A 26,762-nucleotide genomic window follows, 5' to 3' on the forward strand; every position below is an offset into this window, starting at 1 on the left:
AATTGATGATCCACACTACTAAACCACGGAAACAGTCTCTGGAACGGTTTGGCCCAAGCTGACTAATATTAATTCTAACAAATTATACTCAAGACACAGTCCAGGAGTTAGCAAAGCCTAAGAGTTAGCCTGGATGTTTCCAATGGACAATTTGGATACAGCCACCCTGCTCTGAAAGGCAAGAAAGTTTTAAGGTACGAGCACTGACCACTCTGGTGCCAGCTGGCCTCAGGTGCCAAGGAACAGTCCAAGGCACAGTTCATCTACTACAACAGGCACAGCCAAGGAATATAAACCAGCAAAGTCGTGATGAATGCAGTCTCACCTCACCGGTGCTAAGGGGTCACAGTACTCATGAGTAAATTTTCACACTGTTCAGCATGCTACCCTTGGTAGTCGTACAGAACTTGTGCTTGCAGGAGTTCTTTGCAGAGACCAGAAAGAAAACAGCTCATATTACAGATTCTTCAGTATAACCATAGTGGAATAAACGGGAGAAATTCACACTATTTTGGTGCATGGCATGACTGATTTAGTTTCTGCTGGGTCCATGATTCAGGTTTATCAAAGAAGCAGCAAGCACACATGGCTTCTTAAGCAGCCCTTCATGAAGTCCCAGCTCAGCAACCAGCATCACAGAGCAAAGGGCTTTTCTTTCCTCTTCTTCTTCTGTCCTCAGCTCCAGCATTTGGATTCAAGGAAAAAGAAACAGACAAAGAAAGGAAGAACAAAACGATCACCCCCAGCCAGAAAAAAGACAACATAATCCAGCTCTCTTAATCAGACATGGAGTGTGTTATCTTTTGCTTTTGGGTCCTGCCTCATTACCCAGGACTGAGAAACAGTACAATCTCTCCTGCCTCTTCCAAATGTGGATCTGCAGTATGGAGAATGCCTGCAAATGTTTAAAGGACACAGCTGTTTCATGGGATAAGAGCACAGGCAGGGAAAGTAAGAAGCAGCAGGAGAAAATCTGCACAGGCATGCACACCAGAGGAAAAGATGATTATCTAGGGGAAGGAGTCACAAAAATAAAGCGATGCTGGTCACCGTTACTCTGAGCAAACACCATTCCCACCAGGGCATACTGCTGCTGGCTAGATCCTGCATTTGACTTCAGCTGTCCTCTACACTGCCTTAGTGCTTGCAAAGACATAACTGTGTAAACTACCTTTCCAGATGTTGTCAAGTTAAACAAAACTAACAGCAGGCATACAAATACTATTTTCTGAGAAAGTATATTTTCCAGAAAAAAATCAACTCAAGATGGGATGAGAAATTAGCTGAAGAAGGAATAAATGACATATCAAGTTGATGTTAACTAAGAAGAGAATATTTTCACTTTTTGCCCTTTAACTGCTCCTTGTGTAAGAGCTATCTAACAAAAAGTAAAAACTTCACTTTTGTCTGAAGGATTTCATTTGTACTACAGTAAGAGATAAAGAAATTAGGCTGTGAACTAGGAGTGGGAGTTGAGACAAAACCCTGCTCTGAATTAGAACCATCCAGATAAGGAAAAAAACCCCAAAAGTAACAAATGATTCTTTATTATAACAGAGAATAGCTAATAGTGAAAAGCCCCAGGGTTTGACAGTTACACTGCTATTGTTAGAACCTACTCCTCAGTGATCTAGAAGATTAATTAAACATGGCAAAATCTGCTAACTAATTATTTTGATTCTATATTAAGATGGGAAGACTTTGATGCATTTGAGCAAATTCAATTTAAAAAACCCACTGGTAAACTCAGTGGTAGGTTAGAATTTATACAATTAATTACTTTCAAGGTGGAGCAAATCATGAGGAACCAAACAGATTTTGCACAGGTTCTGTGTGGCTCCCTGAAAACTCAAGAACTGCCTCAGAAAGCCCCATGAGAGCATCCGCTCAGTGCCTAGCAACAGTTAGAAAGCTGAGAAAATGCTTAGTCACATTCATACAGCAGCATCCGGTAGGAGGACACTGAATATAAAATCCACCTCTCCAGTAAAACACTGAATTTGGTTAACCTCCTTAAGAGAAACCTTTCAGAGGAAAGCAGTAATAACAAAAGCATGCAAGCACCATACGAAGGACTGGGATTTTCCGGTGACTCTCACTCATGCAAGTTCCTTTCTACTTATCAATGAAGTAAGTCTTCCCAGGACCAGGTTCTCCTTTCCTGGGGCCCTGCCTTTCCCAGAACTACAAGGGCATGAATCTTTGCATCCAGTGAGGGAGAGAAGTGCAGTCCCCACTGAAAGCCCACATATTGGTCCTAGGAGGGAGGGAGACATGGTAAAAAGTACGGTTAAAAGTATGGTAAAAGGATAAAGTTTTCTCTGAAAAATAATTAATTTTCTCTCTTGTGGGTCTGTTCAAGAAAAAAATAAAATTTTCCGGAAGCATACAACTCTCCAAGCGAGCTTTCTCTGGTGAAGACATTGGGGTCCCCTAGCATCCTTTCGTTATGACAAAGAAAGGAGGGAAAGAGTGGGGTCACAGAGGCTCAACATCATCCAACTGCAAAGAACTTCAGGTCTGCTGCTCAGTACCACAGTCCATGAGGAGACTGCAAACAAAATAACAGGAGAAGCTTTGTGACAGGATAGGATTCCCACTGTCAAGCTGCCTCCTTATCCTGTCTTTTATGATTGTAGGCACCCCTCACAAACTACCAAGCTGATGGATTACATCCTAAATGGGGTCAGAAGAAGCACAGAACAATTAGTGATATTAGTCTGGCGGTGCCTTCTGACCGATCCATTAATCTTAGAGCAGGGGCGACACTCACCAATATTGAAAAAAACATACATGTCAAAGGAAAATCCCTCTTGGATATAATCAAATTCTGAAATCCACTAATATGAGATATCAGTAAACTAAATAGTTAAGCAAAATTGTAAAGATGACAGTATTTACATCAATTGAAATAGCATTCATAGTTGTATTTGCCAGATTAGTCACAAGGACAGTAATTCTCATCCATAAAACCAGAAGCTGATTGCTAGCTGGGATTATGAAAGAATTCCCTCTCTTTCCTTTATCTCATAGGCTACCAGAGTACATCTGGTGGGTGATTATCCTTCTATAAAATGTTATAGGGAAGAATAATTGAATTCATTATCATTGGAGAAGCCAGATTGGTTGGGTCAATGATCTTCCATTCAACAACTCTGGTGAGTAGTCCAATGGACTTCAAACAATGGATAAAATAATCATGGACACTTACACTTGCTCTTCTTCCCCCTCCTCTCACTCTCGCCTGCAACAGTTCAAAAGGTAAAATCCATGTCTTCAATTTCATGAGTTCTTTACTGTGTCAGCTACAGACATTCTGGATACATTTTTCTGGCAGAAACACTGCAAAAAATCTATTCTAGGTCAACGACTTCCACTGTCAGGATCATTCAAAGTGTTCAGAAGGCTCAAAGGAGGGAAATAAATCACTAAGTATTGGTATTATGCAAGCTCCCTGAAGAGAAATTGACTGTATTGCAAAGAACTAAGCAGTAGCTTTCATGTCATTCTGTTCATGAATGTCCTCTCTTTGCAACTGATCTCACATAATAAACCCTGTTACAAAAACTAGCATGCACTTTGACTAGATGAAGGACAAAACAACTGCGTATATGTAATGCTGTGGGTTAAAAACCATGAAAATAGTGCCAGTGAAACACACAAATGTCTGTGTGTACAAGACATCAGGCAGCAGAAAGGTACACGTAGTTTATGCTATGATCACAAGGATAACTATGCTTATTAAAGCAGTCCTATGAAATCCATTAAACTGACACTATTAAATAGCAGACATGCGAGTAAATACGGATGTGTTTTCTCCAGTGAAAGAAGGATTCATGAAGTCACCTTGCCTTGAATTAGGCAGGGCGTGTGACTGTACATTGCCAACACACTTGTAGTTCAGCTGGGATACGCACTGCAGGAATGGCAGGAGATATTTATATCACAATAACCTTTTCCACCACTCCTGCTCCCGCAGTGACATGGATCATTAATGGCAGCTGCCACGGGAACCATGCACTCAAAGGTCAGCAGCGCCGCTCCCTGCACTGCCAACAGGCAGGAGCTGATGGCTAGGGCAGGTGAGGGATTTTTCCCCAGAAGATCCTCTTATGTTGTCCCCAAGGTTCTGAAGCAGGTCAGGTGCAGAGGTGAGCACTGTTTACCAAAGAGGGTGGAGACGACGGATTTCTCCATCCTGGCTCTAACGCAGATGTAAGTGGGAAAGAGGACCTGTCAGAAAACAATTGTTCTCTCCAGAAAACAAGCAGCAGGCAGGGCTCCTTTGTTATACAGCAGAAGAAAAACAGTCAGCGAGATAAAAATATTTGATTTTCTTTCCATGTAAATTCATCAATATTAGCTCTCACTTGCTTTACAAGCAAACTTTAAACCTACCGTAAAGCCAAAACATGAAGCATCCTGAAATCTCTGTCTCCAAAAAAACAGCTTTCTGGAACCGTTTCTGATTTTGAGTGGCTAAACCCAATACAGTTCATCGGTGCCAGCAGAGCATCAAGACAACTCAATGGTCCAGGACCTGACCAGAAGCCAGGCCAGGAGCCTGGGCCACACAATGCTAAGGCATCTCATCAAGTCTCACGCCCAGCCCACCACAAATGCATTTCTCATCTGGCCTGTGTGAAGCCAAAGAGTAGTTTGAGTGTTTTCCCGTGAAGTTTTAAGAAGGGGAAGTTGCACCAAATTCTACCCATTCCTTTCCTCTAATTAGACATATACATTAGTAAGTCACTATTAATTGCACAGTATGCTGATATGCATATAAATTCTAATGTATCTGTTTAATATTAATGTAATTTTATTTATATTATAACTTATATAATAATATATTTTAAATTTTATTTTTAAATTACTATTATTTTATGAGGGGGTTTTATCAAGTTGTTACACTAATGCACTGGGTCATTTTTCCCGTGAAAGCTCAGTATCTTAAGCTTACTTACAAGGAAAAATGTAGAAGCTCACACATCTCTCCTTGATAAATGAGACGTGTCAGAAGCCTATGATCCCAGCGCACAGGATACATAGTACACTTGACAATGTGAGCTCAACAACAATGAAGCAATGCTTTTTACAGTCCACCGTTTTGTGACAAAAGGGTCAAGATTGCAACCAGTCTGACTGTAATTTATATCCCAAGAGAAGATTCTGGAAACACCCTGTGTGAAAATTGTTTCATGTTTTCTTCCTTCCTCCATATTCGTTACTTTTCCATGAAAGCAAGTATTCTATTCTGTATCTTATGCAATAATAATTAAACGAACTAAGCCGATTATGCATGTATATAATACATACCTTTTACTTGAATGCTCTTTTTTTCTTTTTTTCTTTTTTTTTTTTTTTTACTAAAACAACTAGCCACAAAATATACATAGCATTTGCTTTGTGTACGGAAGACATTATTCTCTGTCATAAGGATTTTAGGTTTGAAGGTCCCAACTGTACAGAAAATGTATATGAAGCATACTAATTTTTATAGTTAACTCAGCAGGAATACTTACAGCATGTGTGAGTCTGCAAAAATAGTACTGATGTAACTAAAACTGTAAATGTTACACAAAAATCTGTTCGCATGTAATTACACTACAATTTCTAATACCTTTTTCCTAAATAACCTCCTTCAAATAAAACCTTGATCAACCACCCCCAAGATTCTCTGCAGATTCCACATCCCAACATTATTCCTTCATGTAGTGCAGGAACAGATATGGAAGTATAGTGGAAATGTGCACGCCAGCACATAGCACCACCGTCTGAGGGGGCCTGCATATATTACCACCAATAGTTTAGTCATGGTTCTAAAGAAGTCAGCCCTGAACTCATTAATTAAAGAATTCAGCCGTATTCCCTAGAGAGGATTTTGAAAGAGAACCAAAGGGTGACTAAAGAATGGCTGTTACTCCACAGTATGCCAAAGATATTTTTTTATTTATTTTGTAGAGTTAAATCTTTAATGAAATTAATATGCTATTAAATAGAAAATCTATATGACTGCATAGGTTTTTAAATGGCAAAACAGTTCATTTCTAGGGAAACACTGTTCTTATTAATTACAAACATTTCACAACCTTGTATTTACGTTAGTTCAGAATTTTATTTCCAGTGTATGTTACATTTTTTAGCCTATTCATTATTTGATGGATGTATACAGGGATGCACCATGGCATACAAACAGAGAGAAACCCAGAGATGGTGCAGGGACTCAGGTAGCTCAATGAATTAATACTGGGATGTTACGCTCCTCAATTTGGTAGCTGCTAACACCACTGCATCCAGTACTCTCTTCTCCTCTGTGCTGATGGGGCATCTGCAAGCACCAGAGTGCTCACCACCTTACCCCTACAACCCTGGGGCAATAATGTCACCAGTCTCCCCAGTGGAAGGAACAGCAAGAAGATCAGTGGCAGCACAGTGTCCATCTGACCAACACCCATGACCTTCGTTATTCTAGCTAATACAAACAGCTTGAGGACCATGGAGATCTAGATCAGTGAAAAGCTTTCTTTTATGTGCAATTTCAGTTTATTTCAGTGGCCATATTGTAAAAATGCAAGCCAAAACAAAAAACTGTAATACCATAGCTATCCCCGTCTTAGGATAAAAGCAGAGAAGACAGAAAAAGGCCAAAAAACCTGATTCCATCTGGGCATACTGACACTCCTGTGAAAGAAGCCAGGTAATCTTAAATATTCAATGACATTTTTTTTCTTCTAAAATACTCACCTGACTTTCCCTTTGGTGTTTCTAAGAACAGTTGCAGCAAAATTTTGCGTAACACCAACAAGACTGATGCCATCAACTTCCACAATTTGGTCATTCACTTGGATCCTTTCAGGGAAAAAACACAAATATACAAATAATTGTGTGAATTCTTGGTGAATTTTCAGCAAAACTTAGCATAGAGAGGTCTGTTTAGTTTGATTTTAAACAAAGACTTTAAACAAAAACTCATGGTTTTGATTTTTTCAGTGGTTGAGGTAAATATGAAAAATGCATCATTCCTTGCATGCAGACATCTCATAAATCCAGCTTCAAAGTTACCATTACAATTAATCGCATCAGTCATCCATTCACCTTCCTTGTATATAAATACAGTAACACAAACTCTTGAATTTGTCATATGACTTAAATTAAATTAGATACTTGAACAGTTCTTGTATCATTCTTTCCTAAGTTAATCTTGAAAAACAGCATAAGACATAGCTCTGGTATTTCATGCTAATGGAAAAAAAATGTGATATTTAACTAAAACAACCTGCTCATCTGTGCAGAAAAGAGCTTGTGTATCAGACTTAATTGTGACATACTCTCTTAAAATATTTCATCTAACATGCTCCAAAAAGATGAATTCCCAGTGTGTGATCTTGCTGCACACGATCAGAAGACCTTGGACTGCTTTAATGAGGACTCTCTTTTTGAAACCAAACACCTATTTACAGTCGATACACTGTTTGATACAAGAGAATTTAGGTGGAATAAAAACCATGCTGCTTTTATCAGAAGTAAGCATTGCTCTGAAATCCCTAGAGCAGGCATTGGACTCATCTGGATTACAAATGCTTGGAAGGAGGACTGCTATACTAAAACATCCTCTAGAAATGCATGAATTTTTTGTAGATTCAGAACTAGTGAAAAGGAGAAATTTTCAAGTACTTACACAGATGCCACTGATCCAAATGATACAGTTTACAAAGGAACCAAGAAACAGCTATGAAAAAATCCCATTTAAATTACATGAAAATATCTAAATTAAGATATTTAATATCTTAGGGATATCTTAGTGATAAAGACTTCTTTGCAAAGAACAACAGAGGCTTCAAGAGAGGTGAAACATTTTGACTTGGAGCACTAATTTCCATGTCAAGTCTGAGGCAATGCTTTGCATTCTACATGTATTCATTCTTTGAACCCCAGTGATGAGTAAGAAATACAAGATTTATTCTTTGGCAACCTCACACCACAGAATGTCACTGTGATCTGGTCAGGATCTCCCTTCTGTATATAGGAAATCTTGAAAAAATGGTCTTCACGACAGCCTATAAACTGTTACCTTAAAAATCATATCAGGCATTTTAATCTCAGAGTTTTATTTCACTTTTCACTGAAGCATTTAATAAATACACCAATCACATTGTTATTTATTGTATTTTGATACTGTAAAAATTCTTTTTTTTTTACTTTAGCAAACATGAGGTGCAGTCAGATGGTTGCAGGATTTCCAAGAAAAGAAGTTTAAGTTGTTGGTGCCCACTGAGTGGGAAGCTGTCACCCTCCTGGCTGAAAACTAAATGACGGAAGAACAGATTCCTTTTTGATGGCAGTTTATATGCTGCACTACGCAGTGGACTAGCAGTGTTCATACAGATACGTAATTATAGTATTTCAGGTGATGAAACGTCATGTTAGAGAAATGTTGCCTGCAACTTCGTAAGTGGCTCTATCTTGATCTACTGCAACTCAGTCTGATTCCATTTGTCCTTCAGGCACATTTCTGATCTTCTCTTGTCGGTACAGCTCCTAAATTAATTTCCAACTCTTATTTTTATGGCCACTTCTCCAAACCTCCTCTCTTTCTATACATATATTTTAATTATATATAAACATACATACATATCAAACAACATACTATTAACATAACTGTTATTCAAATTATATAATTACATGTAATGAGAAAAGAAGTTCGCTGTCTGTTGCTGTGTATGCTCTATATTTCCCAGACTAAAAACCTCTCAGAGCCATATTCTCCTGACCACCTTCCTCTTCTTGGGCATCATCTCTCAAGCAACACTCCCACCGCAGCTCTGTACCTGTAGCCTCGCCATAACCACCCAGACAAACCAACTCCAAGCACCATCTATACCAAAATATTCTGACAGCCATGTTCTCTGGGCAGCCTTCCCTTTAGAGCCCCTGCCATCAGGAGCTCTAGGCTTCCTGTCTCTCAAATCTAATTTCAAACATCAATGAGAATATAGGCTCAGGTTGGCAAAGCCTGAATTATAGACGTTTAGCTGCTTTTATCACTAATGAAATTGGTAATTCTGACAATTATTTTCTAATGTGCAAGACTTAAATCTTTGTCTAGGTGGAGTAGCACTTCAATGAAGTAGCAACCACAGAAGTGAACCAATTACTTGTATAATTACTGCTCTGTATGATGAACAGAAAAAAATTAACCTATGTAGAGACAATGTTTAGAGTATTTTTCAAGTTAAGAACCATGTAATGTTTCAAAACTGTTGTTCTCAACGTTACCAAAATACTTTAAAAAGTGAATGACTCATCACCACAACAATTTGAAAGAAGCAGCTATGAATTCATGCAGGAAAAGATTTTATTTTTCATATTCGGTCTAATGATTGATTTCATATGTTACACACTATTAATAATCTCTTTTACTACTTACCAACATGCTTGCCTTTGGATTCATCTTGAAGCATCCTTGGTTAAATACTGCCACACAACGCCTTTTCACATGACAACTAAACACTACCTGTTTGTTTGCAGCACCATGAATCAATCCCGTGGTGCTCAATCACTGAGAAACCCTTTTGTACAGATTTTGGGTTTCCATGGGAGGTGAGTACTTTGTATCACGACTCGATGGGTCTTTCAATAAAAGATGGGAATTACCCTACAGATATTATAATGTTTTAAACTGTAGTTTCAGAAGAGCCCCATTGAAGATCGCTATGCAGTTATTCAGAATATCTGATGCAACTGCTGAAATATAGGGTTTATTTTCTGTTAGGAGACTTTGTTTTGCTATCAGTGTTAATGATTAACTAGGCTTTTCACAAAGATGAAGTTAACAGGATCTTTTACAGTTGATGCACTTTATTACAGAACCGGCTGCTCCTGACTGAGAGGATTACATACCCCTTTCCCAAGTGAATGATCAGTCAGGCTCTCAAAGAGAAAATCAAAGGGCTATTTCTTAGCTGACTGAACATTCAGCCAGTTGAAAACCAACACAAATATTAGAAGGGTCAAAGAAAGATACTATATTTTCTCAGCTGACAAGCTGCTTTCAGATGCCATCTAGGGAAATGAAAGAAGAGACTTGTGACTGAACATAAACTTCTTCTGTAGCCCACTCAAACATGTGGATAATGAGAGGAACAGAAATTACAGATCATCATAGAGCAACCAGAGAATTTCACAGAGAATGCCAGTCGTGAGCTTAATGCCTTCTGGCTGAGCTCAAGCATACCTTGAGGTATCAGCTTCTTTGCTTTCCTTCATAATTTTTAAGCCTGTGGTAAATCAGTATTTGGCCTTCAACCTGCTAACTTATTGCCAAGATCTGTAAAGATACCTGCAAGCCCAATCTGGAAGACAGTATACTTCAATAGTTTCAGAGCAATGTTATTAAACTTCGCAATCCCCTACCACGTAGAGCCTTCTGACTTAATTTGTGTGGGGTTTCCACAACAGAACAAACTTTTGCCTGGCTGAAAAGGTACAGGTGTTCATCAGTAAGGAACACGTTACTGCAATACATTTTTTGGAAGACAGCATCAGCTTTTTCAAGTTTATTCTTATTCTATTTGCCTGTGTTTGTGTTTGGTGTTATTTATAACTAATACAACAAATTACTAATGGTTAAAAATAGAAGTAGAGAATGCATATAAGTAGACTTAATTGCTAATGTACCAGACGGGTCATATTTTATTTGCATGCAAATTTACAAAGGGTATGCACTGGGACAAAACAACAAACTATATGGGTTGGAAGATGTTTAAGAACACTTTTCATTATCAAATGATTACACAGTACTGTTTTTCTAACTTCTAATGAGAAGCAGTGGCCTGATTGTGGCAGGAATTGTGTAACACACAGGTAACCGTCCCATATGATAGGAAATATTGTATGTTCAAAAGGAATTCTTTAAGCTGCACATACCAAGTATATATATAAATATCTCACTTATAGAAGCAACCAGGTTTTATGTGAGCATTGTATAAGACTACAAACACCAATACATTTCTTTAGGGGGCGAGATTTATGGTACAGCTTCCTATGCCAACTGATTAACGTAATTCCAGTGTTGTAGGAGTGGAAACTGAACTCTGGAACAGAAGACTATGCATAGTAAGAAATACCAAGTAACCGCCTGTGTTAGTCAACTTGAAAGGAGGTACATTTAGTAGGAGTTTAAGCATTCAGATATGGTAATTTATTTTTCTAATCAAATGTTGAGCAGAACTCTTTTTCGTAAGTATTGACTTTTTAAAGCTGGACTGAAGCCCAAAGAACATGTAGGAGCTCAACACCTTTAAAATCTAAACTACCTTCAAAAGTGATACACAATTTGGAATCTCCAGCTTTACTCATGCTAAAGCACCTGGGTTTTCAGTGGTCAGAAACACATCCTCAGCAAACCTGTTCTCCTTAAACAGTTCAAACTCTGTGCACCAAACTGGTGTATTCTCATAACCGCATCAGGTATCTGGACCTTACCAATGAAGTCTCTGAATTTTACAGCTTTGAATTATCATGACATACATTAAGCAAACAACTCCTTCCTATGAAAATCATAATTCATAGTTACTATTCACTGCGAAAATGTCTAAACACTGAGTCTAGTTTACCTGCCATCTCTTTCTGCTGCTCCACCTTCTGTTACCGTTTTGACAAATATTCCCAGTTTTTCAAGGCCTGCATCTGCTCCAACTCCCATTCCAATAATGCTTATGCCAAGTCCATCTTCATCTGTGAAAAAGGTAAGTGAAAGCAGAAACTTCTTAACATTTGATTTGTACCATTATTTGTTAGGTAAACATTTACACTTTGTTTCTTCTAGGTTTTCTATGTCAATAACATTAATACTCTTTTGTTTTCCTTTTAAAAAATCTGTTCTACTACCATTTTAATTACACATAAAAAATGTCACCTTCACCCTTTTAAGGAGCTCAGAACAACAATGAGGATTTTTACTCTCCCAGTGCAGAATGAACATATAGAATCAAACACTGTGTAAAATCATGTGTTAATGGACTGTCGCAAAACAATTCTCTTGGGAAGCACTGCATGTCTGTGAGCTGCTTCTTTAATTCCTTATTGAACAATTCCTGAAATCCAAAAAGCCAAGGTGACTACAACAGATTCATGGAAATTCAAGATAGGCTCTGTAGGCATGTGTGGACTTCCTCAGACTTGTAGATCAGTGTCACAGGAATGGGAAATGGCACACAGACCCCATACCTTTTTCTAGTTCAACTGGGAAGAGCTCCAGCTTTTCCACACGCTTCTCAAGTTCATATTCAGCTGATGCTGCCACTGGGTCAACTTCATCATTTCTCCTGTCATAGTCTTCATTGGAATATGTGTTGAAAACCTGTGGAAACAGACCAAAAATCACTCTACCTACTCCAAAAAGACTTCCAACTTATGAAAATACCTACTGCTTTTGTCCTGTAATGTTGCAGAGTTTGAAAAGGCTTTTAAAATACAACTTTCTCCTGTTTATTCATATTTCAAGTTTTTGAATTAGTGCTTTTTCATTCAAGTAAAGCACAAGTATGGTTACAAAAATCAGTGGAGTATAAATGATTGATTTTTATTGTTCGCAACTATAAATACAGAAGATGATCTTGAATGACTAAGATGGTCTATACATGTCGATATTTAAAATACTTAACTCATTAAGAATGCACTATTAGTAACGATTCACAGACATGAAAAAGCAAAATACATTGAAATGATGATCAGTATATAGTCTTGGTTTCTGTTTTCCTAATAAAGTTCCAGTTTGCATTCATCTAACCAAAGCTAGACTTGAAGATTACTAATCTGCATTTATGCCTCCTATGGATATCATTAGATACCCATTACACTCCATATTAGGTATTAATTTTTCAGGAGAGTAATGTACACAGCCATGGGTATTTTTTAAACTAACCAGGTTTATGGGTTTGTTTCAGCTCTAAAGCAGTAATTTAACATTGACTGCATTAACCTGATCATATTCTTTACGTTACCTTCTATCATACTTTCAACATAAACATGGCCTTCAATCAGAGATTATTCAGACCTCTGGGAACTTTAAACAGTCAGGAAAAGCATATTTTCATATTTTAGATGTCAGAGTTTGCCAGCTTAATTCACTTAACTGTCCATATTTGGCAGCAATGACAGAATATGCATTATTAGTGGTAATAATTCCACTGAACTTCAGTTCCACACATATGTCATATTCATTACTTCAAATAAAACAATTTCTCATATCTCCTCTTCCTCTTTTACAGGCACCCTACAGAAGATACAATTATGTAGCCATGTTGTACTGTATCACTGTTTCTCTTACAACATGAAACACTGCACCATGCTATGTAGCTACATGTATATTCAGAGGGTGTCAAGAAGCCCGCTCTCGTACAGCCTTGCTAGGAGGCTCCGTAAGGGCTGCCCCTCGAGCAAGCATGCCAGCTTGCTGCCCAGTGCAATGCCAGAAGCTGGGCTCATTTCCACTGAGGTTTCACCCGCCCAAAAAGCTGCTCATGCACATCAATGTCTTTTAAATAGTAAATACATTAAAGTTGCAATACAAAAATACTATTACATACTGTCATAAGTATAGCAACTGTGTTATGGCTACCACAAAGCTACTGCAAAAAAACCTCTAGCTTTATATAAAGTAGCGGTCAAAACAGAAAAGGCATTAGTCACTCTATGGAAATTTTAACTCCCGTATTTTATATCAATGTGAAACACTTAAGAAATTGCCTATTCCAAGAAGACTGATATGATAAATATTTTATAAGAATCCACAAACCTATCTCGCATCGACTTTTAGTGATATTGATGCAAGAAAAAGACTGTTTTAACTAAATCATGTTCCTAAGAAGTCTTCATAAATATATCCAAAAGCTAAGTAAAGTCAATCACACGCTGCCCAGTGCTACTGAACATTTAATGCTGCTTTAGTATGTGTAAGATTGGAGAAGAGACACTGATGCAAAAAGAAGTATAAGGAAATGTAATTATTTACTTGGTTTAAAATAACCTGCAAAATCTATGTGCAGGTTCTGGCCACACAACAAAAAAATGGAGAAACCCTCCACTGCTTCCCTAAGCTTCTGTTTGTGGATGCAATAACTGCATCTGCATCTATTGTTTTGTAGAGGCCTTGAACAATATATTAAATTCTGCTCCTATTGTCAACACCATTGGGTCGAACTCCCAGCTAAAACAGAAAACAAAATGGAAGGTGTCCATACATGCTTAACAGCCTGATAGAAGAGTTCTGAAAAGTGTTTCGTTACTCCATGTCTTTCACAGACATCTTTTACACAAGATAAAAGACTTCTTCATGTTACGTACCCCTGTCTGCTGCTTCTTAAAACACTTGAAGACAGGAAGAATCAGGAACATGGTTTTTCTATGTAGGCCATATGAAGCCTGAAAAAAACCCGCAGATCTAATGGTGCTAGCCTGTATGTAATGAAAAAGAAGCAGGTATGGGACAGAAGGTCATCCCATTTATCTTTTGATTGAGATGTACAACTCATGGCAGCCATCTCTACCCTGACACAAGAATAGGTCAAACCAGTCCAGAAGAGCCCAGTCAACAGCAATGAAAAGCCATGCTGCAGGCTGGTGGATAACCTCCCCTGGCAGCCTCCCTCCTCTGTGCTCCGCTTTCAAAGGCAACTATGCCCACTAAGGGTTCCATATCCAAACCCAACCTTGTTCATGCCAACATCAACCAAAATAAATATCAATCAGTAGAGCTAGGCCCAACTAAAACATTACTGAGCTAAGGCCTGACCACAAACCTTTAGGTCTGAAATGCAGCAAACATGCAAGCAAGTTCATGTGAGTTCAGCTCAGATTGTCTCATTTATCAACATGACAAGAGAGACCTGTGTTTGAAATGTGGAACAGAGATGGATGTTTTCAAGAAAAATGGAGATACAGTCACTAGCTGTTGAAGGACAGTGAGACAGGTAGATAAATATTGCTTGCTGGAGACAAAGAATAGATGAGGGTGAGGTATAAGAAAAAATTATGTCACAAATTAAGTATATTTATTTTTTGATTCCTTGTCATCATGTTAACTAGCCCCATTCTTTTCCTTTCGTTCAATGACTGGCATTAGTATATTGTGGCGGCGGTTCCAAATTTGTTGCAAAGTCAGTGGATATGCTTCAGGATAATTTTCTTTCAAAGCATCAAATCATATATTGAGTTCTTGTTTGGGATGATTTTTCCTGAAGCAGATTAGACAGAAATCTCCCTCACTGTTTCAGAACACTTAGATTTGCACATGTGAAGGGAACTAGAGGTACTGCTGGTGGTGAATAGTTATCATTATGTCTCCAAATAAATCATGGCACTCTTATCCAGTATCTTACCTAAGCATTCAATCTGAAATTGTAGGATCACTGACAGCGTCAAGGGAAAACAGGCTCTGTTTCCTACCTGGCATCAACACACATCTTTTGTATGCTGGTCATATGATCCTGTGCACGCCTTCAACGTATATTTTCACTAGGGGAAGAAGGAGGATATGCTTTTATGTCATTTACCTCATTTTGCACAACAACACGTCATGGCTGACTGATTCTACAAAATTAATCTCTGGGTGTTAAAATGAAGTAAAGAAAATTTGTGCTTTGAAATTTTCTTTCTCTGTGAAACAGTCTATCCACCATAATAATGAACTGCTTGTTCAGTACAGTCATGAGAACGGCCACTCAAGACTTTACTTTGCTAAAACCGAAATAAACAGTTATAACTTTTTCCTCAAAGTATGGTCAACTTAAATTAAGTAGATCTACTTCACCATATCTGTTGCTGTTGTATTTCCTGGAATGTGTGTGTGTGATTTCAGTCATGGGAATTCTCCCATTCCCTGTGATTTAACAGATTTGGTTTCGCTGTCACACTAGCCAAGTACCCACGGCAACAAAGCCCACTGAGCCATTACTTAAAGAAAGCTCTTTTCCAGGAAAATCCAACACATCATCTTAATCTCTGCTTGTACCTCTCCAAGTATTTAGTATAAGTATTTAGTATTACCTCTCCTGTGACATTTACTAGAATTTACAACAGCACTTGTAATAAAAAGCCACCAAGCATGATGACAACCCAGTGGATACCAGTACTCAATGTGTATGTCAAAACAAACAAAACCCGAAGAACTGACAGGCTCACTCCAACGCTGCTGTTAACAGAACATACTTCTGTCTTCTTTAAAGTGAAGGAACAAAGGGTCATCAGCAATTCATCCAGCATCAAAATAATGACAAACTGTATGATCAAAGAAGCAGGTATTGTTAGGCACCCTGGGTGGCACCCCAGGGAAGCCATACATACACATGCTTGACTACTTTCTTCTCCTTCAGAGAGCAGTGACAGAGCACAAGCTAGAAAAGACATGTCACTAACTATAAAAATATGTTGCAGGCTCTAATTCAGAAAAAAACCCACATTTTGGTTCTAATACTTAATTTTATGAGTAAGACCAGAAAGATGGAAACTGATTATTCTCAGAAAAAGGAAAAGCTTTATAAGTTTGGGGCATTTTCTCATGGCTCTCAACTAACATGAATCTTTACAGAATTTTGCTGGTAAGCAGAAGCAGTTGGTAGTGACAACTCTTTTTTACTTCTGTAAGGAATTCAGAATGCAGATGAATTATGCAGAATCACATGGGCTATCCTTCCCGTGGGCTAGCCAGTCTGGTGCTACATTAACCATGTTACTAGTTTTGCAGGCTATAAACTCCGCAACATAAAGACTGTCTCATCTCATGTGTTTAAGAAAGTGCCAAACATACTGAGTATACGCTGGATATACCTATACTGTCTGCAAGCTGTGCTAAGGAACAAGACCTGATCTGATCTCAGGTTCAGCTGCTGCTGACTGCCTTGCCATCCACGCTTTTTACCTCTCCAATGACTGGTGGCCACCAAAGAGAAAGAACTGCGCAAGAACTGCACACTGGCGGACAGCACTTTGTTGCAGTGGCTGCGGCTGTTCTACCACACCTTCGGTTACTCAAGCTTAACACATGCACAAATAGCCTCACTTACGTGCAATTCTTGATTATATTGGGCCATTCCATGTCAGGGGCCACAGCCAATGCATGCTGGTGATCACTGAGCAATACCAATTATAAAACCATGCTTTCCACGCGCTATTGCTACACTGGCGTAATGCCTGCCTCTCATGTCTCTGTTCAGAAAGCAAACGTTTCCAACAGTGAACGTTTGCCAGCAAGTCATGTCTCTGGCATCCACTCCAGGGAGGGGAGTAGGCATCACAGCCACTACCTCACCATAATGATGCCATGTAAGACCAATAAACTATTACTTTTCGCCAACATTTTCTTATTTCTGAAAATTCATGGTAAAGGTTTTGTAACATTGGTATGCTAGAGGCCACCCTGGAAGTGATGCTAGGCCACAGAGTGGTTATTACAACCTGTGCTCCTGATCAGTGGGTGCCAATACTATACGTGCTGCTGGTGGCCACCAACAAGCTGAGCTTGACATTGTTGGTTAATCCTGAGAAGTACTCTCTAGCTGATTGTCAACTGTCACTAAGCAGAGGATAGTACTTGCCAGCAAAAGAGACTGGGATTGCTTGTGTGAACACTAAACATTGCTGAAACCTCTCCTCAAACCTGCACAACCCTTTCCCTTTCATCACCGTCCTTGGGCAAGAACAACCAAAGATATCTATCTATCAGAGGCACCTCCTGACCCATTATGGAGAACCAAGATTTTCAGGCACAATTGCAGGCATAAAAAGCAATACTATCAGTTTTGGGATGGATGATGCAAAATCCTTTCCTTTTTTCACAACTCAAGGCAAGACCAAGGCCAGAATTTGGGTTTCCTGGGTCTTGGTATGGAGCCATGGTTCCAGAAACAGCATCCACAATTTACTGTAAAGGGACTGAATGTGGCTTCCCAGAAGAACACCCGATGCTCACTGCTTGAGTGCATGATGTTTGCTTTAGTACATACAACAAGCTCCGCCAGAGTGATAATTGGCATTATTAGCCTTCTTGCATGCCATTTTCAAAACTCTAATAATTTGGAACATCTTTGTTCCACACCTCCTTTGCAGACAGCAGAAGCAACCAAATGGGTCACCTCTCTGTATATTCTGGTGAGAAGCCCCGAGAATGATCAGGAATTCTTCTGGCCATATATCATTACTGTGCCTACTTCCAATGCAGGAAGGTGAATAGTTACAGAACTACCTTATAGTTTTATCCTTTTATGACTCATCTCCAGGGTGTGCAGTGTATTTGCTGAGAGAGAGTCACAGAGAACTCTCTCATGCGGAGGGAACAAAACTTGGCACAGACAAGTGTCTGCATTTGGAGAGCATGGACCTTGGAGCACAAACTCTAATCTTTCCAATCACCCGTTTTCTTCTCCAAGTGAATAAACTTGGTTTTCCTGCACTGAAATTGAGAGAAAACAGAAATGTGCAAACACTAAAGGGAACTAATGAACCTGACACCACAGATGCATTTTTCGGCAGCCTTAATTATAAAGACAGTAATAACAATTTCCTTTGGCTGGTTCTGCCCCATACACCCTGTTGACTTTGGGAAAGATGAAAACTCAAAGGTTGTCTTTAATGCAGACATGGATGGAAATCATAAATATTTTGTATCGGAAGCATTATCGTTAATTACAGTAACGGCCGGAATTTCAGACAAGCTTTGTTGAGATTGTTAGCAAGAATCCAAATAAGGAAACATAGTGGTCAAGTTAAGTTGTTTGGGCATAGGTCATTCAGAAAACATCACAAGTTCTGGATGATACCTTCTAGATGTCTAGTCTAGTCTAGTCTAGAGATGTCTTTAAGTCTAGAACAGCACACAATAGCAGCTCCCTATCTTCTGGGAGGAGGAACAGGTACATTTGCAGGGTAGCTGCCTATTTCTTCAGAGCAGTTTTACAATCACGTCTTGTTTCAAATATACTAAACTGAACTGCTGGGCTCCCTCCACCAAGGATGAAAAATTCTCTTGTGGGCTGAGAAGTGAGGAAGAGTCATAAGAGTGCCGCAGGAAAAATCAGACATTCATGGATGTGACACTGACCTACCATGTTGTACTTGAAGCACAGTTGTGCGAACTACTCCTGTGCTGCACCCCACAAGGGCAGGAGGCAACCACAGCACTGAGGATAACCTTAATCATGCATTATCTTCTGCTTGAAAGTCTCTCTACAGCATAGCTTCAGGGAGGAGAGGAATCTCTGACAACACCTGAAACAGGTGACTTCTTTTTTAAAGAGTCTTTGCAATGTGGTCACTTTGTCACGGTCAAAGGGAGTGAATTGGTAAGGAGAAGCCACCACAGGCTTCTCCAGCTTTCCTGGCTTCATGCTCCTCTAAAGCCTGCGTGGGCATCAGCTGTCACTAATGCTTCAGCACAGAAGCACCAAGGCGACAAACCTTCCCAAGAAGCAACTGCACGGATAAGACACAAATGGGGAGTAGACAGTTGCAATATTGAAAGAAGCTGATCGTCTAACACCAAAACCAAGCCTGGGGTTTTCCCTCAGAAAGCTCTGAAGAAGAAAGATCTGTTTTAAGTGTCCTGAAACTCTGGCGAAAAAACTGCTCAGCAGATTTTTGTTTCTGAAATCCTGCAAGTATCTGGGCCCTAGACTTCTCCATCCCAGAGAGACCTCTTCTGACAAAAGATGGAGAGCCAGGAGCAACTCCTGCCATGCACAACCAAACTGTTCAATTTGTTGATACAAGCTGGAAAACATTATCTCTAGATATTCTCGTTTTAGGGAACTGGCCCACCTATCAGCCTTCTGTCTGTTAGAACAGCACTGAAGACCATGTCTAGTGAAAAAACAGTGTCACTGTACCACAGTAGCGTCAACACATCTCAGCTTGCATCCACACAGCTCCATCCCCTACAGCATGTCCTGCACCTGGCCTGTTTACAGGGAGAAGCACCCAACTGATGCTAACCCCGAACTGTGCCACAGTCTCACTGCCTGAGAGACATTAAAATGCACGGACTAACCACACGCAGTCATTAGGTCTGTGCCATGAATGTGGTTTTGCTGCCCAGTACAAGCAGTTTAGCAGCAAGGCAGACTTCACTTTTAAGCTCATTTCACCAAAACTATTATCTTAAATTTTATGCGGTGCAGTTTCAGGCACAAACACGGAACTGAAATTGCTTTCGTGGTACTGATGGATCATGCCCTGGTATCAACCATGACATGACATACTTGCTCACATGCTCTGACCTCTCCACTGCGTTCACTACTGTCAAATCAGGAGGTCCTACTCCTTCAGCTCAGAGGGGCTGCAGGGATTGAAAGTGACCCAGCTAAAATGCTCAGGTCCTTCCAAGAGGGATGCATGAAAGTAGAGGAGTGCATTGAACTGCTCCTCCACTACAAATCCCTTACCAAAGGATTTTAAATTCTGTGTAGCTCAGAGTTGACATATTGGTATGAAAATGTGGCCTTCTTGGCATCTTAAAGCAAAGAGAATGCCAAATTTTCAGATTTCTCCTTCTCTCTGACATCTAAAATATTCTGTGGACAAACACAAGTGTTACCCTGCCTTTCTGCTACTTGGCTCAGTTTCAGGTGTGACTCCTTTAAAACACCTGTTTTAAGTAGTTCCTAGAATCAACACAGTTTATTATTTATATGCATTTATTATTTATTCAGTTTGTACTCGTTTTATTGCTGATGTACTGGTTTTGTTACAATTTATGTCACTACTTGTCTACATAGCAGAAAAACACAAAATCACTGTTGCTGGAAATGAGATGTGTGCCCCATGTGAAAACTTCAAGCTGTTACTCTTCATTAAGATAGGTCAGAGTAATTAGCAAGTGAAAATAAGCCCTGGTGCTGGAGAGTAAAATGAAAGCTAATACAGATGTGCTCTTACAGAGTAATTTCTAAGAACACAGAAAAAAATCCTGATCATTATTTGGCTAATATTGTGTCAATACAGATGAGTGCTATTTGACAAAGGAGATTAAGATCTCCTGAAAATACTAAGTTTTCATATTAGTGCTCTCTGAAACCTTGCTCCTTGAAGTTAATTTTTTACTTAGCTAAGTAGAGGATAAGTAAAAATGTTTACAGTCATAAGTAACATTCTCTTAGCTGAAAACACCCTGTATTGTATGTGCTTCTCTAAGAAGGATTGATGAGGAGACAGAAGGTGCTCTTTTCATTGGGTGAGTTTTCCTCACTCTATAAAGGGACTCTCTCTGTCACATATATATGTGACAATATCCAATCCTGGGAAAAAAAAAAATACATCAGCAGTTCAAGTTTTAGAAAAACCAGATGAGTTCTGAGAAACTCTTGTTCTTTGGATACTGGCTCTTATTTTGACTCCATCAATGAGCCAAGAGAGCTGCTGCCTCCTTCATGGAGAGCAATAGATGCCCCTCTGACTTTACCTGTGCTTTCTTAATGCAGTGTATTTTTCAAAGCCCCTGCCTCCTCCCTCCACAAACGACATGTATCACTGATCCAGTCTAAGGCTACCCCAACACAGATAATCTCTGGTCATCTGCTAATTACACTCAAAGCCATTGCCAAGCAACACACCTCTTTCAGAGACTTTGGAACATGAGACCTCTGCAAAGCAACAAGCGCTGGGATAATAATTCAATAAAGCATTCAACAAAACAAAACCATCCGAGATGCAGCCTGCCCCACCACTACTGCCAACAGCAGCTCAAAACCAGGGAGAGAGAGAGGGTGTCCTGCAGTTCAAGAATGAGTTACTCCAAGTGCTTTCAGTACAGCAAACTTCCGCTGAAAGGGAATTTCTTGTAGGCTGTAACTTTGACTAAAATAAATTTTGCAGTGGCAGAATGTGAATTTTCCCATGCTGCATCCATTTAGGGTGGATTTAGGTTCCAAAACCTGTTGGAAACAAGTGGCAACACCATCTCTTTCCACTTTTTAAGGGTCTTGAGTACAAGATAAGCTCCTCTGAAAAAAACCTAAAACTTATATACTTAAGAAGCTATAAAAAATAATATGGTGGTCTCACAGACACTGAGTCATTATACAACACCTAGTGTCCTTGTTGACAATCCTGATCTAGTGCCCAGTGAAAAATGAAAAGTGAAGACTGAACTGTCTCCCATGGGCATGAGTCCCTGCAGACCTGGCTTGCCCTTTGGAGCAGCAATCCTCCTCATGTGAAACTTCAGGAACATCGTGTCATGAGAAACACAGATGGCATGAATAATTTCTTTCTTTTCTACACAGGCAACAAATTATAGCCTCTACGTTGTTGAAGGCAAATATGTCTCTAAACCAATCCTGGAAAAATTTCAGCCATCGTCCCATAGCAACCCTAAAACCCCAAACAGTTCACTCATTGGCAAATATCAAATTACTTCAACACAAAAAAATTGAGAATATTTCTCTGCTCTTTTTTTATTAAACTCATTTTCCATGCTTTCAGCATGCAACCCTTTGTAATATATCTGAACATAAGACATACCTTTTGCTGGAAGGCAAACTAAGTAACTCAACTTGTTTATCCCGAAAGGGTCACCCTGGTCAGACTTAAAAAGATTCATTGGTATTGAAAACACAGCTCACATGGAATATCTGAATAGTCTTATCTGAATATTCCTGTTTTGCAGGTAATGACCAATCACAATTCCATGACATTTTTGTCTTTCCATCCTTTTCACTATTTTTTTTCCATAACCACTATTACAAATGGGAAATTCTGACACTGTCCTGTTTTTCTCTTACATTAATGGTACACACTAAATGATTTTCACTGAATTCTGTTTGATGAGTTTTACAGACTTGGGTCTAAATCTTCTTGGGCAGTGGGTTGGCTTTTGTAATGCAGTAGCTTGGAAGCAACAGTATAATGGGACAAATAAATGACTAGTGTGGTGACTCGCCCGAGTCTTACTGATCACATATGAATCCCATGGAGACTTTTTAAGTTTTGTGTACTTCATGGGTACACTTCATATGTAATTCATTCCTTTGCCCTCACCTTGCCTCCTTTTAACTCTGTTTTCTATCACCGAAAGTTAGTGACAAAAATTTACTTCTCAATTGTTTAAATCTTTTACTGTCTACTTTTGGTCAGTAACCCTGAAATAGGAATAGAGAATAAATAGAAATAGAGAATAATAGAGAAATTGAGAATAAAAATCGGGGGAAAAAAACGCTTGTATTTTTCATGACAGTAGCTTGACAATTGCAGGGAAAAGAGCCACGAGACAAACTCCACTGTATTGCATTCCCATAAAACTCAGGGTTCCTCAGAAAGTCTCTCCTGCTAGACTTCTTGCACAGATCCCAGACAGATCAGAGATCTAGGTACATCAATTTAACACGTTACTGCCTGCAGCAGTGCAGTACTGACCTTTAAACCTGAATTACTTTGGCTCACTGCAACTGCACTCCTGTTTCAGGGCAAAGCAAAAACATTTTGCCTACCCTTGAAAGTGTCTCTATCCAGCAGAATGAAGAAGCAGCTGCAAAAAGACCACATTGATAGCTATGCTATACAAAAAATTATAAAAATATCAACAAGAATATTTCAGCAGAACATTTGTTTCCAACGTGACAGCAGATATATTTTATCACTCCTTTGGCAAGCCCCTCTATTGCCAAGGTAACAAACTAGCATGCTCAAGAACGCATTGTATCTTTGAACATGGAAATAAGCATGCAAATAGCAATGTTTATAGTAAGCTGAGTTTGACAAATTAATTATACTACAGTACAGTCTCGAGTTTGGACCTTTGGTGTCTAAACAAGTTTAAATACATACAAGAGAACAAAGCAAAGTTGCAATGTCTGCACCTAGACATGTATTCCTGAATCTGCTGCAGTATTTCTTCCAGATCTTTGCATTGCTGCCAATTTACATCGTAACTGAAGGCGCTATTTTTCTTCTGCCTTCAAGAGTGTGACACATGAGCTATCCAAGAGTAAATGCTGCTTCTGGTACCAATTAGTACAGACTGCCGTACAGTAGCTACGTCACCATGAATCAACATGTCAGTGTTTCTTCTCCCTGCCATCTCACTCTCCCTCAGCCTACAAGCCAAGATGTCCAAACAAAGTAAAAATGCCACAAATGTTCTCAGAGGCAAACCTGAAACAAAATATGGACCTTTCACAAAACATTCTTATTTCTAGTTAAAATAAATGTCAGCAGAGACAAATTATGTAACTTGCATATTCATTAAAAATGAATCTACAAAAACAAAATTTCACAAGTAATTCCTTTTATTCACTTACAGATGTCAGAACTGTTAAGAAAGTAATTCAAAGGGAAAAAAGGACACAAAAATGATCACAGGCATTAAATAGATTTGCTGAATAAATTATGCAGAGATAATTCATCCAACTCTAGTTTTATTGTGAACTTATATTTTATAAACTGAAAAAAGTGAATGCAATGCTTATATATATATTTATATATATATATATAAAATTGTATTGTAAGTAGTACAAATTGCTATCTATCCCATTACTTAAGGCAGAGAACAAAGCAGAGGTGGAAGAAAAGAGGTGGAAATAGTCTGACTTGATGTCCAGTTTTCTCAATACTACATCATCAATACAATTTCTATTCTGCTTTTTTGAGGTGTAAAGTTGCAACTTCCCTGAAGGTTTTTTATGACTCTCTCATATACTTTGTCTCATTCCTAGCACCTACCGCATTTGGTACTAATTGGCAATCTTACCAATACTGCTGCAGATGAATCAAAGACTGAGTAAACCAGGGGGAAGGATCTCCAGTGCCAGAAACCAGAAGACTTTAGAGCCTGGCCTCAGACCAAGGCATAATAAGCAAATGCACTTCCCTGCCAGACCGTAGCAGGAGCCTTTCTGAATCTCTAAAGCTGTCCTACCATCACTTTTCACAGTAACTAAGTTCATATAAAAACCTTAAATGAAGAAATGCTTGAATTATTTTTTTTTAGTAAGAAATTCTTCCTTAATGAATTCTTTAACTGAGATTACATTACTAAATAAAGGCAGTCCTGTGGTCTAAGATGACTGTGGGAAATTCTATTGAAATATTCTATTAAGAACCACTAAGAGATGTGTTAAACTCTTCCTTTGTATAGTGCCAGCGCACAGATTATTCATTACTTAAGTACACAGCTTATGAGTTGAAGCATAGCTTAAATATGACACTAGATATTAAACAGGTCTTCAACCAGCCTTCTGTGCAGGGTAAACATAATCCCCCAATTTAAGATGGCACATGTTATATGGGGTAGTTTCTAGTACAAGCAGGTATTTTTCTACATTGACTGAAATGCTTCTGATTCTAAGGAATCTAAAGCCTTTGATAGCCTATTGTTAGGTTCACATAACATCACCATGCAGTGATATAAAAGAGACCAATTAATGGGGTGTTGCATTAATTCAGTAGGAGTGTTGCACCCACTCCCACCAAAACCCAGCCGTTCAGCCTGCTAATGTCATTGCTTGTATATAAAAATGGACAAACAGCCAGAGGCTAAGAGGATTAACGGAAAAGCTTCTGTAATACAGCAAAAGGTTTGCTGTATTTTGTAAACATCTTTCAAACGGAAAGTGCAATGCAGCATTCTCAGTGCCAGATCACTACCCAATTACTTCATATTGTAGACTTACCAATCCCTTAATTGCACCTGCAGGCAGAATTCATTTTGGCTGACTGCATTTTTTCTAATGATAGTTTCCCATTCGCACTGTTTAGCACAGTGAATTGCATCTTAGTAAGATGTAAAACTGCCTAAGGTAAGCGAAAGAATGTTTATCCATTAAGCATTCATACCGAGTATATTACATTACAGTTAATCACGCCAATGCTTCAAAAATCAGACAGTCTGTATTTCCAGAAGAATTTAGTCTCCTTAATACCTCCTAATATGGTAAGCAGGGTAACAGACTCTTTAACACAAGCCAGGAACAGGGGTTCCCTGGTCTGCCTGCATGACTGGTTCAAATGCACCAGCTCTAAGTGCAATTTAAAATATGGTATTAACAGAGCAAGAAACAGAAGGTTACAAATGTGTATACACAGTATATCCAAACGAACAGACAAAGAGAAAGAAGGATCATGGGAATAAGCCGGTATTAATGAATAATGCTAGCTCACGATGAACTACAGCAATAATGCTGCAAAGTGGGGATTCAAGATAAATACATTTAAAGTGACTCAATTCAACACTATTTTTGGACATTTTTCAACTTTACTGTTTGCTGTGACATCAGGCACAAAGTCTGGTATTACTCCCTTGAGATCAATAGCAAAACTTATTTTGCTCATTGAAGCTCAGGGGGGACCTTACTGCTCTCTACAACTACCTGAAAGGAGGCCGTAGGCAGGTGGGGGTCTCTTCTCTCAGATAACAAGTGACAGGACGAGAGGAAATGGCCTCAAGTTGCACCAGGGGAGATATAGTTTGGATATTAGTAAAAATTTCTTCACTGAAAGGGTGGCCAAGCATTGGAACAGGCTGCCCAGGGAAGTGGTTGAGTCACCATCCCTGGAGCTGTGTAAAAGACGTGTAGGTGTGGCACTTTGGGACATAATGGTTCAGTGGTGGACTTGGCAGTCTTGAGTTAATGGTTGGACTTAATGACCTTAAAGGTCTTTTCCAACCTAAATGATCCTATGATTCTATGAAAATTAACTTCATCATTCCCAAGAGAGGAGGTGGGGATCTATATTATATTTTTTTTTCACTCTAACCCTTGTATTTTATGGTAAAA

The 26,762-nt window shown here is 39.0% G+C and overlaps 1 protein-coding gene across 7 annotated transcripts in view; it reads right to left on the minus strand.

The window, feature by feature from the left end:
- The window catches only part of PPP1R9A (protein phosphatase 1 regulatory subunit 9A), a 146,340-nt gene that overhangs the window by 54,098 nt on the left and 65,480 nt on the right, over positions 1 to 26,762 (minus strand). For all 7 annotated transcript variants that reach the window (XM_056334189.1, XM_056334195.1, XM_056334194.1 and 4 more), the window contains exons 3-5: positions 12,229 to 12,361; positions 11,616 to 11,736; positions 6,745 to 6,849 (exon numbers count right to left, since the gene is read on the minus strand). In XM_056334189.1, coding sequence (XP_056190164.1) covers positions 6,745 to 6,849; positions 11,616 to 11,736; positions 12,229 to 12,361 — 359 coding nt within the window. The remainder of the gene's footprint in view (positions 1 to 6,744; positions 6,850 to 11,615; positions 11,737 to 12,228; positions 12,362 to 26,762) is intronic.

Source organism: Falco biarmicus, chromosome 4, assembly GCF_023638135.1.
Source record: "Falco biarmicus isolate bFalBia1 chromosome 4, bFalBia1.pri, whole genome shotgun sequence".
Lineage (NCBI taxonomy): Eukaryota > Metazoa > Chordata > Aves > Falconiformes > Falconidae > Falco > Falco biarmicus.